Here is a 21,765-nt window from a genome sequence, read left to right on the forward strand (position 1 = left end):
TAACTCCAAGATACTCAAATAGTCCGGGCTGATGCTCAGACTTACAGCCAGCAGCCTCAGAGTATCTGAGCTCTGCAAGGGCCTCCCTAAAATAAAACCTGATTGGGCTTCTCTTTGCTGCCATGGGGCTGCTCTGGGGAGCAACACCTCTCTTCCTTCAAGAGGCTTTGGGCATAAACTGAGTGTGCATGGCTACAGAACATTCTAGAACATCAGTAGCATGGGGGAAAACCATGCATGCCCAGGGCTGAGGGAGCCCAGTGGCCTAGGAGACATATCCAGGAGCCTGACTTTGGTGGAGACCAACACTGATGACTCTAGAGGTCCACTTGGGTACATGGACCCTAAAAGCAGGAGGTCCTGGGCCTCTGGTGGTGGTCAAATTCAGGCCAGTCATGGGGAGGGGAGTCCCAAGGAACTAGACTTTTCAGAGCAGGACCCCAGCCCATGCCTATGGGGACCAGGGCCTGGCCCCCAGGGTGGGAGCTATGGGAGCACACCAGCATGCCACACCCCAGCAAGTGGATGGAAGTTGGGGCAGGGTGTCTCCGTCCTAACGAAGAACTAGGGCCCTGTGAAGAAAACCAAGGCACATGTTCGGTCTCAGGGAGGAGACCAACACATCAGAGAAGGGCAGCCTGAGGCTGCATTGGAATGCTGGCCCCCACACCTCCCGTAGCCTCTCTGGACCCCAGGCATCTGGACCCACCGATAACTCTAGGCCCGAGGTCCCCCAAGATTCCCCTGTTTGGTCTATAGCCTCTGACTCCACTCTCTGCCCCGGCTCCCAGGGAGGCCCCATCCAGAACCGCAAGTCCAAGCGCTGTCTGGAGCTGCAGGAGAACAGCGACTCGGAGTTTGGCTTCCAGCTGGTGCTGCAGAGGTGCTCAGGCCAGCACTGGAGCATCACCAACGTCCTGAGGAGCCTGGCGTCCTGACCCTGCTGGGAGCCGCCCCCGCCCGTCCCTTTGCTACCGTGTAGCACCTGCTGCAATGCTGCCTGCTGTCTGGGGGGTTGTTTGAGTCTGGGGGAACCAGGTTAGCGGGACCCCCCCAAAAGAGCTTTTTATTTCCTATTCAATTTTCATGGAGTTTATAGAAAGGTGCCGAATGGTGGGTGATGGTATAATATCATAAACTATTTTGCAACTGTAAATAGGGGACAAATGGAAAATATTTATAACTGACAATAAAATACTATTGATTAAGAAAAGGGCTTTTGCAGTCATTTGGTGCTCAGTGGAGCTGCCTGCCTGGTTCCTCTGAACTTGGAGTTCTTGTAGCCCAGTTTCTTTGTGAGGCCCAGGGTGGCGAGTGGGGCACTGTGACCTCACAGTCACCTCCAGAGAGAAGGCTCCTTCTGCCTCTCCCACAGCAGATGCGTCCTTTGGAGACAGCATTCCTGAAGAAAGCAGGGTTTCTGCTGGCCCCCGAGCGTCAGCTGCTGAGCTTTAGGCTTCAGGCCACACTGCCCCATCTTGATATCACCTTCCTCACCTCCCAGGGCGGTCCATTGCCCCGGCCCTCAGCAGTAACCCTGGCCTACAGCAAATGCCTCCTTCCAGTTGCTAAGACGGTTCGGCTCCTTCCATGAGTCACGGTGTATTTGTTTCCTGGGCTGTCATAACAAAGTGCCACTGACTGGCTGGCTTAAACAGAAATTCATTCTGTCCCAGTTCTGGAGGCTGGGAGTACAAAATCAAAGATGGGCAGAGTTGGGTCCTTCCCAGTGCTGTGAGAGGATCTGTTTCAGGTCTCTCTTCTAGCTTCTGATAGCCTCAAACATTCCTCAGCTTGTAGGTGGCCATGTGCTTCCTGTGTCCCTCTGTGTGTCTGCCTCAGGGTCCACATTTCTCATTTTTACAAGGACACCAGTGATATTGGATTAGGGCCCACCATTGTGACCTCGTTTTAACTTGATTACCTCTGTGAAGACTATATTTCCAAATAAGGTCACATTCTGAGGTACTGAGGGGAGAGGACTTCTCGTCTGAGGTACTGAGGGGTAGGGACACAATTGAACCCATAACACATGGCTCTTTCAATTATGGCTCCACGTCACCCCTCTGGGCCCAGCCTCAGGAGACCAGTGGCCCTCAGAGTAGAACCATCCTTCTTGGAGCCTCTTACTCAATCCTCTGTCCCTCCAATAGCTTCCGGCTGAATGGTTCTTGTCCCAATCCAAAGTAGGCCTTCCTCAGTTTGAAGGCTCCTGTTTTTAGTTTGAAGGACACCCCAACCCCACCTCCAGCACCACCTGCAACCCTCTCGCTCATAGCAGAGCAGTAGTGAGTGTCAGGCTGTAGGACCGAGGCAGGAGAGGAAACCCTTCCTGGACAGATTTCAGCCCCACCCACCCTCTCAAGTTCTCTGGGACCTCCTTCCCAGGGGCCTCCAGTCCCAACACCTGCTTGTTGGGGATCAATACTCTATAGCTGAAACACTGGTGATCACAGAAACACCCCTGTGCCTCAGGGACCCCCAAGGAAGAGGAGCCTCTCGTCTTGGCCATCTGGCACACCAAGACACCCGCATGCACAGGCTTCACCCTAAAGGGCCACTAGGACTTCCCAGGCTGCCACCATAGCCGCCCCCCTCCCCCACCTAGGGTTACACTGCTTTCCCACCACAGACCAGAGAGGATACCCAGACATTGGCCAGGCAGCTCCCACCTGATGGCTCCCACCCAGGAGGTGGACACAGGAAGCAAGACCCTCAAGAGGGAATTGTAGGCACTGCCTTTGCCATATTCCGGAAGCCAGGGCCTCAATATGGCTTCCCCCACACTTACTCCTCTACCTCATTCTGACAAACTCCTCTGAGCCCTGCAACCCAGCCACGCTTCCCAAGTCCCCTCCATTCTAGTCTCATCTACCCACCTAGTGCTTCACCTCTCAGCACCAATTGCTGTGCTTCATCATCACCCCCACACACTCGCCTGCCAGTAGCCCCCAAGTCTGGTCCCCAGACCAGCGGCATCGGCATCATCTGAGGACTTACTAGAAGGGCAGTTCTCAAGCCCCATCTGGAAATCCTGAATCAGAAACAGGGTTTTAACAAATGGTCCAGGAATTCTGATTCCCTGCTGGACTCTGAGACCCCTGCTCGGTCCCGGCCAGGACCACTTCCCTTGTGCCCTTCTTCCTGCTCTCTCCCAGGCCTCCCATCCCAGCTACATCCATCACGTGCTCCCCTACACCTGGCGGCCTCTACTTGAAGCCACAATCACAGACGCCCCGCGTCTACCCACACCCGCACCTCCACAGCCCGCGCCCCGTCCCTGCTGTAGGGCAGAGGAACCAGGAGTGGGGACTCTGAGTCAGCCTCAGCTATTGGCTGGATGGTCTCAGGCAGCTACTAAACCTCTCCATCTCTGTTTCCTCTCCTTAAAAAATAGGAATGTCTTCTGTGGGGTTGTTGTGAAAATTAAACGAGTGGGAATTTATGTAAAACACTAAGAACAGCGACAGGTACATGGTAAGTGCTATCAAGTCATAACTACTATTATTTTATCCACTGACATCCTAACACCCAGCCGCCGTCATGGATATCCACACCTTGACACCAGTCGACGCCCATACTTCACCAGGCCTGTTGGCTTCCGTGGCCCATCCAGCCTGTGCCAGCATCTACACCATCAGTCTCACCTGCCTAGAGGCACTTGCCCTCACCCAAACCCACGCTTTTACAAACTCCGCACATCCCTGTCCTATCAAAGGCACCCTGCCTTCAGCCACTCCCAACATCTACACTCTAAGAAGCAAACCCCAGAATAGAGCTCTCCCCTTTGAGTTAATCCGGGGGCAGTGAAAACAGGGCGATAGGGGGCAGCTCCTCTCTGAGCCCAGATGCCCAGGCCCTGGTGGGAGAATTGGCTCTGAGATAATCCCTGAGGGCCCTGGCCCCTGAAGAGTGAGGGCCACATGGCCAGTCCAGGCTCACTTGGGTCTCAGAGGGATAAAAGTGAGACACACAAGGTCACACGTCTCCAAAGCAGAGGGGCTGGTGAGCATGGGGCAGAGGCAGGAGGGGAGAATGTAAAGGAAGGAGGCCAAGGGCACTCGGCCACATCCAGCCTCAGCTGGCTGCTTTTCCCTGATGTTGGTGCAAGCTAACTAGCAGCTGTCTGGGGGCTCTCTGAACGCCCTGGAGTGAGATCATTATTTTCTTAATGGTTTGCACATCCGACGACTTGGTAGAAACAGGAAATGGTCTTCCCTGATACCATCAAGGGCTCTTTTAGCAGGTGTCTAGGACCTCCAGGACAGCGAGCCCTGTAGCCTGGTTCCACAGCTCAGCCCCAGCCCTCGCCTGCCGGTACCCAGGCTCCCACCCGCTCCAAGAAGTGAAGGGAGAAGATGGGCCCCTCACTCCCGACCGGAAGCGGACACGATTGTTTGCAGAGACAATGGCAGAAGCCAGCGACCTGGCCATATCCTGGCTGGCCCCAAAGGTCACTTGCCAGGGGGTCACAGACCTGCAGCTCCCGCAGCTTCCTGTGTCTCTGTCTGAGGCCCTTCTGTGGCCACAGGCACATGCTCGGGCCTGCGTGTGGACAGACCGAAGTACTGAGGGGGTTGGGCCTCAGGAACAAGCCCGTTCATGAGGGATGGGCCTCCTCACCCTTCAGGAACACACATGTGAGGCCTCACCAGCCCCCCACAGTCCCCCCATAGGACTGAGCCCCAGTAACCCACCTTAATGCGCACTTTACTGGCATTCCTCCCTCCCTATCTCCCCGCCCTCCAGCTCCCTCCCTGTTGTGCCCCAGTCACCTCCCACATGCCAGTCTTTGGGTCTGCTCCGGGAGAAGCTGCTCACAGCCACTCCTGCATCACAGTCTCACACCCGTGACATAGGGCCACCCAGACACCGGGACGCCCAAATCCACATCTATATCCTGAGCTCCAGGCCCAATCTCCAGCTGCTGATGGGCCCTGGGCATCTGGGTGGGTGTCCCTCAGACAATGCTGATGTGACAAGCAGAGAACCAACCCATTGCCCCTCTCCCAGGGCCACTCTAGTGACCTCCACCAGGTGCTCACGCCAGAGACCTCCTCTCGTCCCTCACGCCCCCACTGCTCACATCTTGCTTCATCGCTCGCATGGGCCCCGCCACGCCACCTCAGCAGCCCTCCTCCCTGCAACGGTCATAGTGATCTTCCTGAAATGCTATGTCATCAGTTTTTCCCCTGACCTAAAACTGTCACCTGGGTCTCACCGAAGATGGTAAATGAGTAGCTTGGGCGCCAGCCTCAGACTTTCCTCCTTCAGTGAGTCCAGGAACTGAGTTTCGGAAATGCCCAGGTCAGGGGTGGGCTGTGGGTGTGAGAGGGCCTAGCTTCCTGGCTGTCACATGCTCTGGATGCCTGTGGCCCTAACCCACCCTCTAGGGATGTTGGTGACCTGTATCTTCTTTCTTTTTTTTCAAGAAGTTTTTCTTGGAGTGAGTATGAGTTTTCCAGAACTTCTGTAACAGTGCCACACACTGGGTGGCTCAAACAACAGAAACGTGTTGTCTCTCAGTCTGGAGTCCAGAAGTCTGAGATCAAGCTGTCAGCAGGGCTGACTCCTCGGAGGGCTGTGACGGAAGGTTGTGTCCAGGCCTCTCTCCTTGGCTTACAATTAACCATCTTTTCCCTGCGCCTTTGCACTGTCTTCCCTGTGTGTGTGACTCGGTTTCCAAATTTCTTCCTCTTTTTTAAAACAAAAATTTTTTTTAACGTTTATTTATTATTGAAAGACAGAGAGAGTCAGAGCAGGAGCAGGGGGAAGGAAGAGGGAGAGGGAGACACAGAATCTGAAGCAGGCTCCAGGCTCTGAGCTGTCAGCACAGAGCCCGACGCGGGGCTCAAACTCACAAACCGCGAGATCATGACCTGAGCTGAAGTCGGAGGCTTAACCCACTAAGCCACCCAGGTGCCCCATCCAGTCATATTGGATTAGGACCCATCCTAATGTCCTCATTTTAATTTCACTGCTTCTGTAAAGACCCCATCTCCAAGTAAGGTCACTTCTGAGGGGACTTCCAGGACTTCAACATATGGATTTTGGGGGGAAACACAACTCAGCCCATAAAAGGGAGCGGAAGAGGGGTGGGTGGTGAAGGGCATACTCCAGGCTCTGGGGGACTGCCTACACTCATACCCACCTTGCCTGGCAAGTCCTGCCTGTTGGGGGCACCCCAGTTGTCCTGGTGTCCCCAGGGAAGAGAGTGGGCACTGAGCAGGTGACAGGGAGTTTGTGCATGCAGACCTGAGAAGTTTATCGTTGTCCTCTGTATCCACACCCCTTTTGAGGAAAACTGTCCCAGCCACAGCCCTAGCTGTGACCCCCCCCCCCCCCCCCGGTACCATGACCATGCTATCTTCCTCCACAGGGAGTCAAGTTGACCCAAGGGAAGTGTCCATAGGCTGGCCAGTAATCAATGACTTAACACAGAAAGATGAACGGGGTCAATCAAATTCTGCTTGCACATTTGCACTATGACACACATAAAGAATCAACCAGGGGTGCCTGGGTGGCTCTGTTGATTGAAAGTCCGACTTCATCTCAGGTCATGATCTCACAGCTTGTGAGTTCGAGCCCCGCGTCAGGCTTTGTGCTGACAGCCCAGAACCTGGAGCCTGCTTGGGATTCTGTGTCTCCCTCTCTCCCTGCCCCTAACCCACTCGCGTTCTGTCTGTCTCTCTCAAAAGTACATAAACATTTTAAGAAATTAAAAAAAAAAAATCAACCAGTTAGTGAAGAAGCCATGGCCATACGTAGAGACATGCCATAGGGTAGATTGGGGCCCCAGGAGGACCGACCAAGCCACAGCCTCGTGCATGCTGAGGTCACCAGGGGGAAACCACAGCTGAGCGGAGCAGAGAAAGGAGTTGATGAGCAGAGGCAGCAGACCCACCGTGGGGAAGGCATAGCATGTGGCCATGACACAGATGAAGACCAGAGACAGCCTTAGAGCTGCCCGCATTTCCTCCTCATTCCAGACCCCACGCATCCACATCCTGCCAATTCGCCTTTTCCCAGAGTTGGCTGAGCGGGTCCCTGCCCTTTACAGCCAACAAGACTGACCGGAGCAGGACGTAAAGATTTTGGACACCAGAACCTGCTCGTTCCCAGACCCTCACACGTGTGTGAACACGCACACCATGCCTACAACTACTGCGCACATATGCAGCAGAGGGACATCATCTGCACCTTCTATGTAAATGCATGCCCAGGCTCACACAGCCCCTCACGCGCACACTTGTATGCACTCACATGCAGCGGTCACATAGATACATGCGTGGACACACACACACACACACACACACGCACACACTGACTCCAAAGAGAAGAGCTATTTCTGCCCACTCCCCAAAGATCTTTTGGGCTGCCGTCACTTAACACCATTTAACATGGTTCTTGTGAAGCAGAGGAAATCCGAGTTCTTCCGTCCTCACCATTTCTTCCTAATTCCAGGTAAGAGATACCAGGTAGTTCCGAGGCAAGATGGAGAGACTCTCTGGCCTTAAGAGTCTGTGTTTGTTTGCTTTCCTCGTGATGACAACCATCTAAATAGCCCAGGAAAGCAAACATGGACAGAGCCACCCAAGAATGTATCCTCCCTCAGCCATGCTCTTTGTCCTGACTTCAGCCAAAGAGGAGGGAGGGGAATGTAGTAGTTGCATTGGCCCACATCCAGCCCCTGACCCCACAAGACCCTCAGGTCCCGCTGCCCCACCCTCTGGCCTCAGCCCATCTCTCCCCACCCACAGACAGGAATTTTGTCCTTCGTTGGTATCTGACTCACACGATTGGCCAGAAAGGGCCTAGGGAGGCATCAGCCCTACTATGTGTATGTTTTCAAATTACACAGCAGAACCACACCCGGAAGCCAGACTTTCAAGGCTGTCACCATGTCATGCCTGTCTCTGTTACCTCCCTTGCTGGGCCTACAGGTGGGGGCTCCCCCCGTGGTCTCCACAAGCTGTGGCCCAGGCAGTCTTCATGGGCATGTGGCATGAGGCTCCGAGCTCAGGGCCCCCACCTCGGCTTAGTTCCATGCTCTTGTGTCCTGAAATTCTTAATAATTTCTGAACAAGGAGCCCCGTACTTTTATTTTGTACCTGGCCCGGCAAATTATACAGCAGATCCTGCCTGTGACACAGCATTTTTTTTTAAGAAAACACCCAGAATCTAGCCCATGACACAGAACCTTTTCCTAAAAGGAGCTGCTTCTGGTGAGAGAGGCACCTGAGCCAGGACTCTGGGCCCTGTGCCCCTCTCTGCCCCTCCCCGCTCCTCTTCTAGAGGTGCTGCCACTCTCACATCAGCCCCTAGGGGGTGCTGTGCTCCCTTTGTGCTCAGAAGTGTGGGCCCAGATCCCATCCCTGGGTTCTGTGGTAAGGCTCGCCAGGATTTCTGTGAGGGATCCAACTGCCAACAGGAGTTCCAAGGAAATGACCCCCAAACCAAGGAGCGGTGCGAGAGTTACTTTCCCCAAAAACTTTCTGCTCCCCTTCGATGTCCTACTCACACTTTTCCACAGGCCTGGTCCGTCTTCAGCTCCTGACCACAGAAATGCCCCTGGCATAATCTGACCCATTTCCCTACTCGGACAAAAGGACCCTTCAGATGATGCCCCCGGAGGTTAACTGAAGAGGGTTTCAGGAGAATGACCGCAGTCTTCAGAGGTGTGGGCAGGGTAGGGGGAAGCACCCCCAGACAGCAAAAGTGGATGCTGTTCCTACTCTTCTAGCTAAAGGGACTAAGAGCAGGGGGCTTCCAACCCTCACTGATGCTGCCATGGGAGTGGGTTGCCCAGCAGGACGGACAGCCACAGCCTGAGGGCCCCCCACTGTAGAGCCCGCAGCCCAGCAGGGAGGGAGCCTTTGGGGGGCAGGGGGAAGGCTTAGGGCAAATGCCTCCACTTCTTCCCCATTGCCCCCCTGCTGTCAGATATTCTACCAGAGCCTCGCATTGGCCAAACCCAACTGGAGGCAGAGGGCAGAAGAACCACTGATGCGGTCCACACAGCAGGCCAGGGAAGAGCCAAGAGGGAGAATAACCAGCACACTCACGCTCAGCCTCACCCTGGTCTGGATGTCCCAGGCTGCCTACTGGCCCTCTCTCCTCGCCAGCTCACACCCGTCCCCCAGTCTCTGGATGCCTCCTGCCCTGAAACTGACCACACCTCGTACTTTCCCACTTAAGTATTCCTTCACTGATGTGAAAGAGAAGGGAGAGAGGTCTTCCCACCTACAGCTGGAGTCTCTCAAGGATCTTGCCTCCTCCTGTCCACTTCCTCTAGGGTCATCGAAACTCAGGCATCCTTCAGGGTCACCTGAGTGGCTCAGTCCATTAAGCGTCCAACTCTTGACTTCGGCTCCGTTTATGATCTCACGGTTGTGGGATCCAGCCCCGCATCGAGCTCTGCACTGACATTGTAGAAACTGCTTGGGATTCTCTCTCTCCCTCTCTCTGCCTCTCCCCTATTCATGCTCACTTTCTCTCTCCTTCTCTTTCAAAATAAATAAACTTAGGGGTGCCTGGGTGGCTCAGTCAGTTAAGCATCCGACTTCGGCTCAGGTCATGATCTCATGGTCCGTGGGTTTGAGCCCCGCGTCGGGCTCTGTGCTGACAGCTCAGAGCCTGGAACCTGCTTCTGATTCTGTGTCTCCCTCTCTCTCTGCCCCTCCCCCGTTCATGCTCTGTGTCATTCTGTCTCAAAAATAAATAAAACATTAAAAAAAAATTTTTTTTAAAAAGAAAGAAAAAAACAAAATAAACTTAAGAAAAAGAAAGAAAGAAAGAAACAAACAAACTCAGGTCTTCTTCAATAGCCTCAGCCCCTCCTGACCAGCATGTGAGGGAGCTGACCTCACTGCCCTAGAAGAGCCTAGAATGGGCTTTGACCTTGTAGCCCTGGACTAGCAAAGAGATCCCATCCATGTGAGGGTATTTGGTTGGCCACAGCTTCCTGGAGTGATGTGTTGGGAAAGACTCTGGCTCTGGCTTCCATAGGCAAGGGTACCAGACTGGGTGAGCAGGGGAGAGGATAGGAATGCATGGGCGCCCCGCATTTGGCCTTTCCACCCTGCCCATCCACCCCCTCCGTTGTGCTTCTCCAGAAGTCCGATTCCCAGCCGGGGCCTCTCCGTGACCCTCAGCCCACTGGGATGGTGCTCTGCAGCCTCTTGTTGGCTGGGCTGCTGCTACTAGAGGCCACCTACTCATGGGGGCTCTGCTCTGTCCCATCAACCCAAACCCCTGCTCGTTGCTGTCACCTGCCCAAACCACGTGGACCCTCCAGCTGCGCTGTGGCATTGGCCTTTGCTGTAGGCACACCTTCCCCAGCCTTTCCCCTTTTGGGCTCTGGCACCCTCTGCGTCCCTGCCAGGGAAGGGGCCCAAAGTTCAGCATGTCTGCTCACCTCCACCATGCCTGGACCACGCCGGGTGTCTGGGGGAAAGGCCCAGGCCAGGAAGGTCCTAAAAATGATCATAACAAATGTCGATTATTTCTAACGCCCGCCACCGAGGCAAGTACTTTCCATTTATTTTCTCATTTAACGTTCATTATAGTCTCACCAAGCAGTGCTATCGTGATCACCCCCAGTTTACAGTGAAGAAAACTGAGGCACACAAAGGCCAAGTCATTCCATAAGGACATATAACTAGTAAGAGACAGAGGTTGGATTTGAACCCAAGGAGGCTGACTGCAGAGCCTGACCCCCTAGCCTCTACTATGCTGTCTGCCTCCTTTGGCCACCTTTGGCAACACTGCAGTAACCTTATGCTCCAAGCTTCCACGACACCAGGGTGCCCCAGCCTGAGGCTCTACCTGGACCGAACGAACAAACACAACTAACATCCGTAAGAGCACCAAACCTGCCCTGGACCCATGCTGGTGCCTTGCCAACTCACTTAAACTCTTGGTGCCCTACAAGTTAGTTCCCATTACCAGCATCATTTTATAGATGAAGACATCAAGACGTAGGAGTGAACTAGCCTGCCCAAGGTCATACAGATAGGAAGTGGCAGTAGCCAGAATTTGAACCCAGGCCCCCTGCTGCCTGAGCCACTGTGCCACACTGCCTTCTAGCCTCCTGGCTGCCTTCATGTGACACAGAATCCACAGGACATGCCAAGGCCCCCAGCAGCCAGCATCCCCCCAGGCTCTACACGCTGCCAGGGCTGTGCAGACCGCCCCCCTGTTTCAATTCCCTGGCGAGCCTGACCTTCTGAACGTGACCACAGCAAGAGTGTGATTAATGAGCCAATTATTTCTGTGGAAGACATCGTGCAAAATAAATAGCCCATTTCCCTTCAATTTACTGTTTTAATAAATAAATAGCACTCCATGCTCTGGTTTTGTTTATTGCTGCTCATACCTGAAAGTTTGTGATGAATCTTCATGTTGTTCATTTCCAAAATTAATCAGATCTGCCCGATGACTTTGAAATATAGGACTGCATTTGTCCTTCGATGTCAACAGCAAGACAGGCAGGAGGGGCTGCAGGGAAAGGCAGTCTGGGGGAAGGGAGAGCAGTGGGTAGGATGCTCAGAGCCCTGAACCGGTAGTTGTGGAAGCCCAAGTGCCCACACATGAGAAGTGTGGCCAGGGAGGCTGACTGTATCTTGGTGATTGATGGTTCAAGGAAAACCAAAGGACAAGGGCATAGGAGGGGAAGAAACTTCTTTCTCCACTTTAAACTTGGGCAGGGGCGCCTGTCTCAGTCCATTAAGCATCCAGCACTTGAGTTCGGCTCAGTTAATGATCTCTCAGTTTCATGGGTTCAAGCCCCACATCGGGCTCTGAGCTGACAGTGTGAAGCCTGCTTTGGATTCTCTCTCTCTCTCTCTGCCCCTCCCCCACTCACTCCATCTCTCAAAATAAATAAACTATAAAAAAATAAAAATAAAAAAATAAACGGGCAGACTGGCCAAACCGAGGACACTGAATAAGAACAGTATGGCCGTCTAAACCTCACCAAGTGGGCCAAACTCAAATAGGCCTTTACCTCCTTCCCAGGGGTGACGAGGGATTGCAAAGTCATGCATTCAGCAGGCTGTCTTTTGTAGATCCCTGGGTACAGGCAGAGAGTGAAAGGGCAGGAGGCCAGGTGTCTCCTGTGGGGCACTCACCAGCTGAAGGGAAGTCTTAGGTAGGGTGTTAGGCCACCAGAGTTTAATGTAACCAGAAGTAAAAGAAATCCAACAATGGGATGTTTCTGATGCGCGTTTATAGCCTACATATCCATCTTGACATCCATCTTAAGTTTCACAATAGCCCACAAGGTAAATATTAAGTCCCCATTTTACAGATGAGGAAAGGTAGTGGCTCAGCTAGGATCGAGAACTTCCCCAACGTCCCAGAACTAGTAAGAGGGAATGAAATAGCTCAGATTCATATCTACTTCTTCAGACTCCAAGACCAATTTTACTATTGTTTCTCATGTAGACATGGGGTGTGTGTGTGTGTGTGTGCGCGCGCGTGTGTGGCCTGCCTGAGACAGTCAGAGAACGCCACAGAAAAGAGGTGGTGATTTATAATCTGGGGTTTGTTAGGTGAGTAGGAATTTTCTGGAAAAGGCAAGAGAAAGACATGTCAGCAAGAAAGAAGAAAAGGGAGGAGAGAAAAATGATCAATCCTGAAGAATGACTGGATTTGAAGAGTAAGAGAGAGAGGAGAGACTGCCCTTCATCTGCCTCTCTTGGGAGTGAAGGGATCTGTCTCATCTCTGCCCTCAAGTCTTCCCTTGGCTCTCACCTCCCTAACCTCTAGGACAAAGCCCACTCCTCCAGCAAAGACGAAATAGCAGGCTGACTTCTTGTGATTCTCCATGCCTCCACGGCCCAAGGCAGTCAGGGGGACCAGACCTCTCTGCCCGGCTAGAGCAAAGGGGAATCGCTGATGTAGAAGCAAGCCATGTTTTCCATTTACGCACGCTTTACGAAACTTTCTCTTAGTCCAGGGGAAACACACAAATATAAAAGCTAGGCCTTTGTAGGGTCTCCACAACCAACTCCCTTCTCCGGGGAAAAGCTCAGCTCAGACCCTTGGCCTCTAGGCCTCAGGTCTGCATCCTGGGAGGGTATCTCCTTCTTCAGTCTGTGCAAAGAGACATGGCATGGAGTCCCCACTTGGAATGTCTAGCATTAAAAATTTTTTTAAACGTTTATTCATTCTTGAGAGACAGAGCATGAGTGGGGGAGAGGAGGAGAGAGAGGGAGACACAGAATCTGAAGCAGAGAATCTGAAGCAGGCTCCAGGCTCCGAGCTGTCAGCGCAGAGCCTGACGGGGGGCTCTAACTCACCCACTGTGAGATCATGACCTGAGCTGAAGTCAGATACTTAACCGACTGATCCACCTGGGTGCCCCTGGAATGTCCAGCATTTAAAACAAGACCATGCCCTACACCTCGACTATCACTGAAGCCCCCTTATCTGTCTCCCCCCCTTACCTGTCTCCCCCCCTAACCTCCCACACTAATGCTTCTCAGCATGTGATCCACCCTAGCCCTACCCCCACCCCAATTTGAATTACTAGGGTGTTTATAAAATGCAGATCTGGGGCCACCTTGCTCACCCAGCTAATGCATTCGTGCTAGTCCTTGGGGATTCATCTTAAAATCCGTCTCCTCTGAGAGTGGTCCCCGAGCCTCCAGGACCAGGCTAGTGCCCCTCTCCCTTGCACTGTGATTGGCCGTGGACTTGTGCCCATGTCCAGCCTGACTGTGGGTACTTGATTTTTTTGTATCACTAGCTCCTAGCACAGTGCCTCATATGTACACATGTATTCATTCATTCATTCATCCATCCGTCCAACACATGTATATCAATCATCTGCTGGGTGCCGTCCTCACCCCCTGCTGTCCCCATCCCCTGGGATCTGTCCCCATCCGTATGATACGGATATGATAGGGAATACAAAGAGACACAGTCACTACCCTCATAGACCTTACAATCTGGTGGAAATATTAATCGAGTAATTAAACAAATATTAATCGAGTAATTAAACCAACAATGTAAAATTGCAACTGTAGCAAGTGCTAAGAAGAGGACATACGGAATTCTGACAGAACAAAAGGCGGATCAACCTAGTCAGGGAAATAAAAGATGCCAAGGACATGACATTTGAGATGTTATGTATGTTGTGAAGGATTAACCGGAGGATAGAGGAATGTCCTTCCATTCTGGGAGAACAGCCCATAAAGAGGCAGGTAGAAGGGCCTCTAAGGAGCTCACGCAGGAGGAGCCGAAAGAGTGAAGGGGTGGAAAATGAGGGTAGACGGTAAAAGACAGGTGGTACCCTACTCACTGCAGGGCCTGCATGAGTTTGCTTAAAGATGGGACCTGTATCCTCAGAGTGAGGAAGTCACTGAAGAGTTTTGAGCAGGTGACACGATCAGAGTTGTGTTTGGCTACTAAGTGGAGTTGATTGGAAGAAAGGAAGCTCTTGCATGGAGAGATCAAGTAGGAGGTGGAGTGATGGTACCTTGGACTAGAGTCATGGTAGTGAAGATGAAAAGAAGAATAAATTCCAGAGACCTATAACAGGTGAAGTAGACAGATCACGGCAGTGGCTTGAATATGGAGTCTGAGGAAGAGAGAGAGTTGAGGGTGGAAAGATTCACTGGTATGAAGAACGCTTCAAGAGGACCAGTTTTGGAAGCAAGATCCTGAACTCAGTCTCAAACCTATTGGGCTTGAGAGCCCTTCAAGCTTTCCAGAAGGAGATGTCAGAAGAATCTGACAATCTGACAGCAGGATATGTGGGTGTGGAGCATGCACACGGCAGGGGATTAATAATGTGTCCTACATTGATGTTCCCAGCTCCTCTCTCCTCTCCCATATCTTTTTATCAAGAGATAATGATGGTTCTTAGAAAATTTAGAAATAGACATGACTCACCTAGGATAGAAGCTGTGGAATGAGAAGTCTCTATAAACCCAAGTCATTACCGACTGCCAGGTGTACAGAATTTTACAGCTCACACGGGGCTCTAATTCATTTGAGCTTCACAATAACCTGAGATTATTACCTCCATTTGAGGTTACATGGTTTGTCCTGAGGAATCATGGATTGAATCAAGTGTAAACTATTGTCTTATTATCATCTGTCTTCTGAAAGAATTGGAAGAGCAAAAAGCATCCTTGTGAGACGTGTGAATTCAATCCACCTTACGTATATCTTTGAGCACAAATTGAAAAGAAAAGGAAGGTCCTACAAAGACACATGTAGAAGTCCTTGCCCTTGAGAACACCATAGCCCAGGGAACAAGAGTCCCAGTTGATTAGAATATATGAAACAATGTGGCGAATGCCCTATAAGCCCCGTTCAAATAAAGTTTCTCTGATTTTAAACATAGCAAATGTCTAGTATAAGCAAATACATAATGTAGAACATAAAAAGGGAAAGAGAAATTACCCAAGATCCACCCAGAGGGAACCATATCACTACTTTGTTTAATTTTGGTATGTGCTTATATTGGACTTTTGGTTACTTAAGTCAAGAAATTGCCTTGTATGTGTAAGCTGGTTTTAGTTGAAGTTTCTGTCATTTGTAATCAAAAGAATCTTGATTAACAAGGTTATTTTGAGAATTGAATCAATTACAGTATACAAAATATTTAACACAGTACCTAGAATATAGAAAGTGCAGATAGTCCCTGGCTGACGATGGCTTCACTTACGATTTTTCAACTTGACCGTGGTGCAAAAGCAATGCCCCGTAAGTAGAAACCATACTGGAAATTTGGAACTGTGCTAGTTTCCTGAATTAGCGATATGTGGCGCGCTCCTCTCCTGTGATGCTGGGTAGTGGTGGCAGGCCACGGCACCCCATCAGCCACGCCATCACAAGGGTAAGCAACTGACACACAGCCGTTCTGTCCCCACACACCCATTCTGATTTCCATGGTACAGTATTCAGTAAACTGCATGAGATATTCAACACTTAATTGTGAAATAGGCTTTGTATGAGATGAGTTTTGCCCAAATGTAGGCCAGTGTCAGTGTTCTGAGCACATTTAAAGGATGCTAGTCTAGGGATGCCTGGGTGGCTCAGTCGGTTAAGTGTCCGACTTCGGCTCAGGTCACGATCTCACGGTCTTTGAGTTCGAGCCCCATGTCGGGCTCCGTGCTGACTGCTCAGAGCCTGGCGCCTGTTTCAGATTCTGTGTCTCCCTCTCTCTCTGACCCTCCCCCGTTCATGCTCTGTCTCTCTCTGTCTCAAAAATAAATAAACGTTAAAAAAATTTTAAAGGATGCTAGTCTAGGGGCGCCTGGGTGGCTCAGTCAGTTGAGCAGCTGACTTCAGCTCAGGTCATGATCTCACAGCTCGTGAGTTCGAGCCCCTTTGGGCTGACGGCTCGGAGCCTGGAGCCTGCTTCGGATTCTGTGTCTCCCTCTCTCTCTCTGCACCTCCCCTACTCGCTCACTCTCTCTCTCTTTCTCAAAACTAACTAAACATTATATTAAAAAAATTGAAGAGCTTCCTGGAAAAAAACTAATCCTAAGGGAAGAAGAATCCAAGCTTGTAAGATTCAGTAAGAAAGGCTTAGCAGGACAAGGGACAATTCAGGGGACAGCCTGGCGTTTGCCAGTCAGAACTGTCTCCTGGTTCAGCCTCACTGTAAGACCAGGTGCCTGCTCTGTGGAGGCGGGGGGCGGGCATGTGTCGGGGGGATGAGAACAACAGGGCAGGCTGGAAGTAAAAGCCAGAAGCCCTGACTTCACCCTGTGCTCACTCTTCAGGCTGACTGCTAACATGGCTCAGCGCAGGAAGGAGAGAGAGATGGTTTCTCCTGTAACAGATCACAGGAAACTGTCACTTTGAGTCAACCCATGCTGAAAGGTCAGTCAGGACCGCTTTGCTCCGAGGGGCCCAAGAGCTCAAATAAACAAGCTTAGTGTCTTTAAAACATCATTCCCGAGCATTCAACACAAGCTCTGGGGGAGAAAATGAAATACAGGTTCTGCCTCAGGAATGAATCAACTAAAGAAAACAAGTATGTATGTAAGTATTTATTTATCACTCCTCAAAGTACACCAGTAGCATCTGTGGTTTGCTCGTATGAAGCTAATGGATCCTCATAAAATTTTCACCATAATTTTGAGCTCATAAGCCCCATCTGTGACGCTACTGAGTTAACCAGTAGCTCTGTGGCATGCTGAGAATTGCCATTTGAGAAAGAACTAAACATCTTTGAGCTGACACTTTTATAATTTTTTATCTTCCATGCTGGTCTGCACGGGAGCAAAGGCTGTCTGTCATGAAGCCAGCTTCAACGTTAGAAGACTTTGCAGGAGACGTTCTTACTGACTCCTTCTCTCCCAGTGGAACCAGCGCTCGCCTAGCTCATCCCTGAGACCTGGTCCCAGCACCACGTGGAGGAGGCAAAAGAAACAGACTTGAGCTCCAGCTTATCTGAATCAGATTTTACCTGTTCTCCTCAATTCTCTCCTGAACCAGCAGCAAGAGCATTCAAGTCTCAGCTCGGGTTGATTTTCTCAGCTCCGAATGTTGCTCTGATATAAAGTAATCTTCCTTCTATGAAAAGCCAAACTTCATCCCCGAATTCCCTGAATTCCTTGCATAAGCCCCTCGTTTCAATCCTGACTGAACTGTTGCGTCTCAGAATGCGGACAGCTCTGAGCGCAGCTAAGTTCTCTTGCATTTCATTTTCAGAGGGATAATAGCGTGGGCAGTAGTTAAGAGTATGGGTCAAAGAAATTATAAGAGAAACAATGTATACAACCAGAGGACAATACTTTTGATGCTCTGTTGTTAGTAGCATACATATTAAGGCTTGTTATGTCTTCTTAGAGAATTGACATCTTTATTATTATGTAATGCCCCTCTTTGTCCCTGGTGACTTTTCTTGGTCTGAAGTCTGCTCTGTCTGAAATTTGTACAGCAACTCCTGCTTTCTTTTGGTTAGTGTTAGCATGGTATATCTTTGCCTATCCATTTACTTTCAATCCATACATCTTTAAAAAAAATTTTTTTTTAATGTGTATTTATTTTTGAGAGTGAGAGAGAGAGAGAGAGAGCAAGCAGGGGAGGGGCAGAGGGGGAAGGAGACATAGAATCTGAAGTAGGGTCCAGGCTCTGAGCTGTCATCACAGAGCCCGATGCGGGGCTCAAACTCACGAACCACCAGATCATGACCTGAGCCAAAGTCGGATACTTAACCAACTGAGCTACCCAAGCACCCCAATCCATACATCTTTATATTGGAAGCATCACTGCAGCATGTTTTTGCGTGTCTGCTCTTGCGACCTCATGAAACCTGACTCAATCAGCCTCCCCATCCCTGCAGGTGCTTTGCCTCAAACAGGTACCCAAGGACCCCGTGTTTCACGGTGTGCTGGTGTCTCTACCCTTTGCTGGTCCTTGTGAAGTGCAGCCTGAGGAACCTTGGAAGCAGCTGTCCTAGGTACTAGATATGACCCTTGAGTTCTGGACTGAGTTCTGGACAGAGTTCCATCTGCCCCTTCAGCACACCAGCTGCCTCAGGCCCCACCTGCCATCCCCAAAGCGCAAGGCCACACATGAGATGACACTACCAGCAGGTGCAGACAGGGCCTCCCCGGTGTGCAGTCAGCTCTGACTGGGCGGGAGGCCCTGCCAGACTGGGGGTTTCTCATCTGTCATCATGGCTGTACTGTTGGTGCATCTTCAAACTGTAGCTCCTCTAAATGAAGAGATGGCCATTTAGCTGCAGTACACAAACCCAATTTGGGAACCCACATGATGTGGCTCCGGTCTCATTGGCAGGAATTATGGCACTTGAATCCGTCACAACCTGCAGAATAAGTGAAATTGTCGACACAGAGAAATGTGTTTGAAAACATGATGTGATCTATGGTTCAAGCCTACGGATTCTGCATCCACCTCAGAAATATTCTACTTCCAGAGCAATTTCTTCACTAACTAGCTGTCTCTTGAATGGACCGTATGTCTTTTTCATTACTGTGTCAGCCCTCCTCCATTGTCAGCAGTTCCCAGCTGCTGGGCACGTTGATCCCCATCCGAAGGCCCAGACCTGCCCAGGTCCTGGGGCCATGATTCACAGAGGCTCTTTAGGCCCGCTCTATGTGCATATCTTGGTCCCTGCTGCAAACTCCCACCCCAGTGATTTTGAGTGGGTCTTACCTTGTTAACCACACTGTGCCCTGCTACCTGCCAGCTACCTGGCATGTGGACTTCTGGGCACCACTTCCCTGGGTTCCCCATCATTGTGTTACATTGGGATTCATTAGTTCATGCAGCCATCCATGTATTCAGTGAATAACTACAGAGCATCTGCTAACGCCACATGCTTTCCTGTGCCCTCGAGACACGGTGGTGAACAAGGGGACCTGATTCCCCCTCTCTCAGAGGTTCTGGGCTAGGACAGCCGCATGCGGCCAACACAAGGCAAGCATGGCATTCTCAGTTCCTTCACATGTAGACAGAGGTAAAGAAATAAAGGCTTGTGGGTCTGGTAACCTTCAGCCACAGTCGAGGGAAGCTGCTGCCACTGGGAGCTTAGGGTGAACCCGGGTCTCCTGTGACTTGTGCCCACAGCTACTTACATGTCTCTGGCATGAAACCCATCACACTACATGACTACCCTTGTCAAATATTTGGTCTGTCCCTACCCCTGGAAGACAGTCTCAGGAGATGGAGGTATGTCTGTATCACTTCTATCTCTATCATTCTCTCCAGATTGGGGACAACTATTGCACTTTCTGCCTCCCTTTGGTTGTGGTCTCTTCCCTGGGTGGGTACTCTTGTTTCATCCACTTCAGGCCACAGGAAGAGACAGATACTTGCACCCTGATCAGGGTCCAGCTTACCAGACTTCCGCAATTAATTTTCTGAGTCCAGATCCATGAGATCCTTTTTTCTTTCTTTTTAATGTTTATTTGTTTATTTTGAGACAGAGAGAGAGAGACACAGACAGAGAGAGAGAGAACATGTGTACATGCGTGTGTGCAGGGATGGGGTAGAGAAAATCCCAAGCAGGCTCTGCGCTGTGAGCACAGAGCCCCACGTGGAGCTTGACACCCCCAAACTGTGAGATCAGGACCTGAGCCATGATCGAGAGTCAGACGCTTAACCAACTGAGCCACCCAGGCACCCCCTTCCGGGAGATATTTGCATGTGTGATTGGACCAAACATTGTGGCTATGCCAGCCCACAATCCCTGGGTTATCGGCACATGGGCCCTTCCAATGCTGGGCTCCTCCACTTAGTTCTCTGCTACCCACCCCCGTGGCCACTTCCGCTGTCTTGGCAGCATCTGTCCATACCTGCTTCTGGACCTGTGGGAGGTGTAGTCACAGCTACCCCCGGGGATAGACACCACTATGGTGCCAGGCTCGGAACACTGGTCCAGAGGCAGGTGAGGCTGGCCCCTGCCCAAGGCAAGTCCCAAGATTTACAATAGTGCCATTTACCTTTTGAAAGACAGAGGATGAGACTTTCTTTGTAACACATTTGGAGTGTGCCAGAGGCATGGCAAAGCCAAAAGCCCTTAAAGAGTCATGCAAGGGCTCCGCCGGTTAAGTGTCCAACTCTTGGTTTCGGCCCAGGTCACGATCTCACGTTTTCTGAGTTTGAGCCCCACATCGGGTTCTGTGTGGACCGTGCAGAGCCTGCTTGGGATTCTCTCTCTCCCTCTCTCTCTGCCCCTCTTCTGCTCGCTCTTTCTCTCTCAAAATAAATAAATAAACCTAAAAAATTTAAAAAAAAAGTCATGGAATATCTAGGTGGAAGGTTGCTTCGGAGCCAATATCAGTTCCTATAACAATGGACTCTGGAGAAGGCATTTGATAAGCAAGATGCCTAACAACAAAAATAGTAGCTGATGCCAGGCACTTAACTCCTAGCTTACATATATTAGCTCCTTGAAGTCTCAACAAACCTACCATGTCAGCATTATTATTATTATGCCTATTTCCCTGGTGAGAAAACTGAGGTACACACGACCAATAGAAAGAACCTCATACTCACCAGAGTTTGCCATTATTTGTAGTAAGAAAGGCATCTAGAAAGTAGAAATATCAGATTTCCACAACGAAACTGAGAAGGACGCGGTCTCCGGGCCCCAGCAGGATGTCGGATGAGGAGGGACAGGAGAACTCGGGAATGAAACGTGACTACTTCTGAAATGTATGTGTTTTCAGCTACATTGTACGCTCTTCCTCCCCTCTCAGAAAGAGGCTCAACAGCCGATCGAAGCAGTGTTCCCAGCCCTGGCTGCACATTGAGAATCACCAGGGGAGATTTTTACAATTCCGATGCCCAGACCAATGGAATCAGAATCTCTGGGGGTAGACGCAGCCGTCAGCATGAGTTAAAGCCCCCACTGATTTAAAGTGACGCTTGATCCCTTCCGTGGAAAGCTTTATGGCTTGAAGCGAAGGTGAATGTGGCCATGGAAATCCTGATCAGCAAATGTGAGTAGCTAATCACAAGTCACCTCTTCTGGAGTGCGAGCCACCTGGGAAAGAAGGCACAGACAACACACCGATAAGAAGCGTGTGGTGACAACGGGGCCCCAGGGCACCTGACCCCCAGCCTGTCAAGCATGACAGAATGGAAGCATGGCTCGAAAACCTCAAAGGCAATATTTGCAGGTAGGAAGCTGAAGGTGTTTGAGCCACAGAGAGGTGAAGCAATTTGAAAGACCACAGATGCTGCTGACGAGGTAAATGCTTCTGTGGGCAGAACAGAAACTCTGCAAACGAGGCACAGCTACTGGGGCAGACAGCTCGCTGGTAC

The 21,765-nt window shown here is 50.9% G+C and overlaps 1 protein-coding gene across 5 annotated transcripts in view; it reads left to right on the forward strand.

Moving 5' to 3' along the window:
- The window catches only part of GALNT18 (polypeptide N-acetylgalactosaminyltransferase 18), a 351,336-nt gene extending 350,123 nt beyond the window's left edge, over positions 1-1,213 (forward strand). For all 5 annotated transcript variants that reach the window (XM_053203481.1, XM_015068718.3, XM_053203484.1 and 2 more), the window contains one exon: positions 792-1,213. In XM_053203481.1, the coding sequence (XP_053059456.1) occupies positions 792-938 (147 nt within the window). In that variant the 3' untranslated portion in view covers positions 939-1,213. The remainder of the gene's footprint in view (positions 1-791) is intronic.
- The last annotated feature ends 20,552 nt before the right edge of the window (positions 1,214-21,765 follow it).

The sequence above is a fragment of the Acinonyx jubatus genome, chromosome D1 (assembly GCF_027475565.1).
Source record: "Acinonyx jubatus isolate Ajub_Pintada_27869175 chromosome D1, VMU_Ajub_asm_v1.0, whole genome shotgun sequence".
Taxonomy (NCBI): domain Eukaryota; kingdom Metazoa; phylum Chordata; class Mammalia; order Carnivora; family Felidae; genus Acinonyx; species Acinonyx jubatus.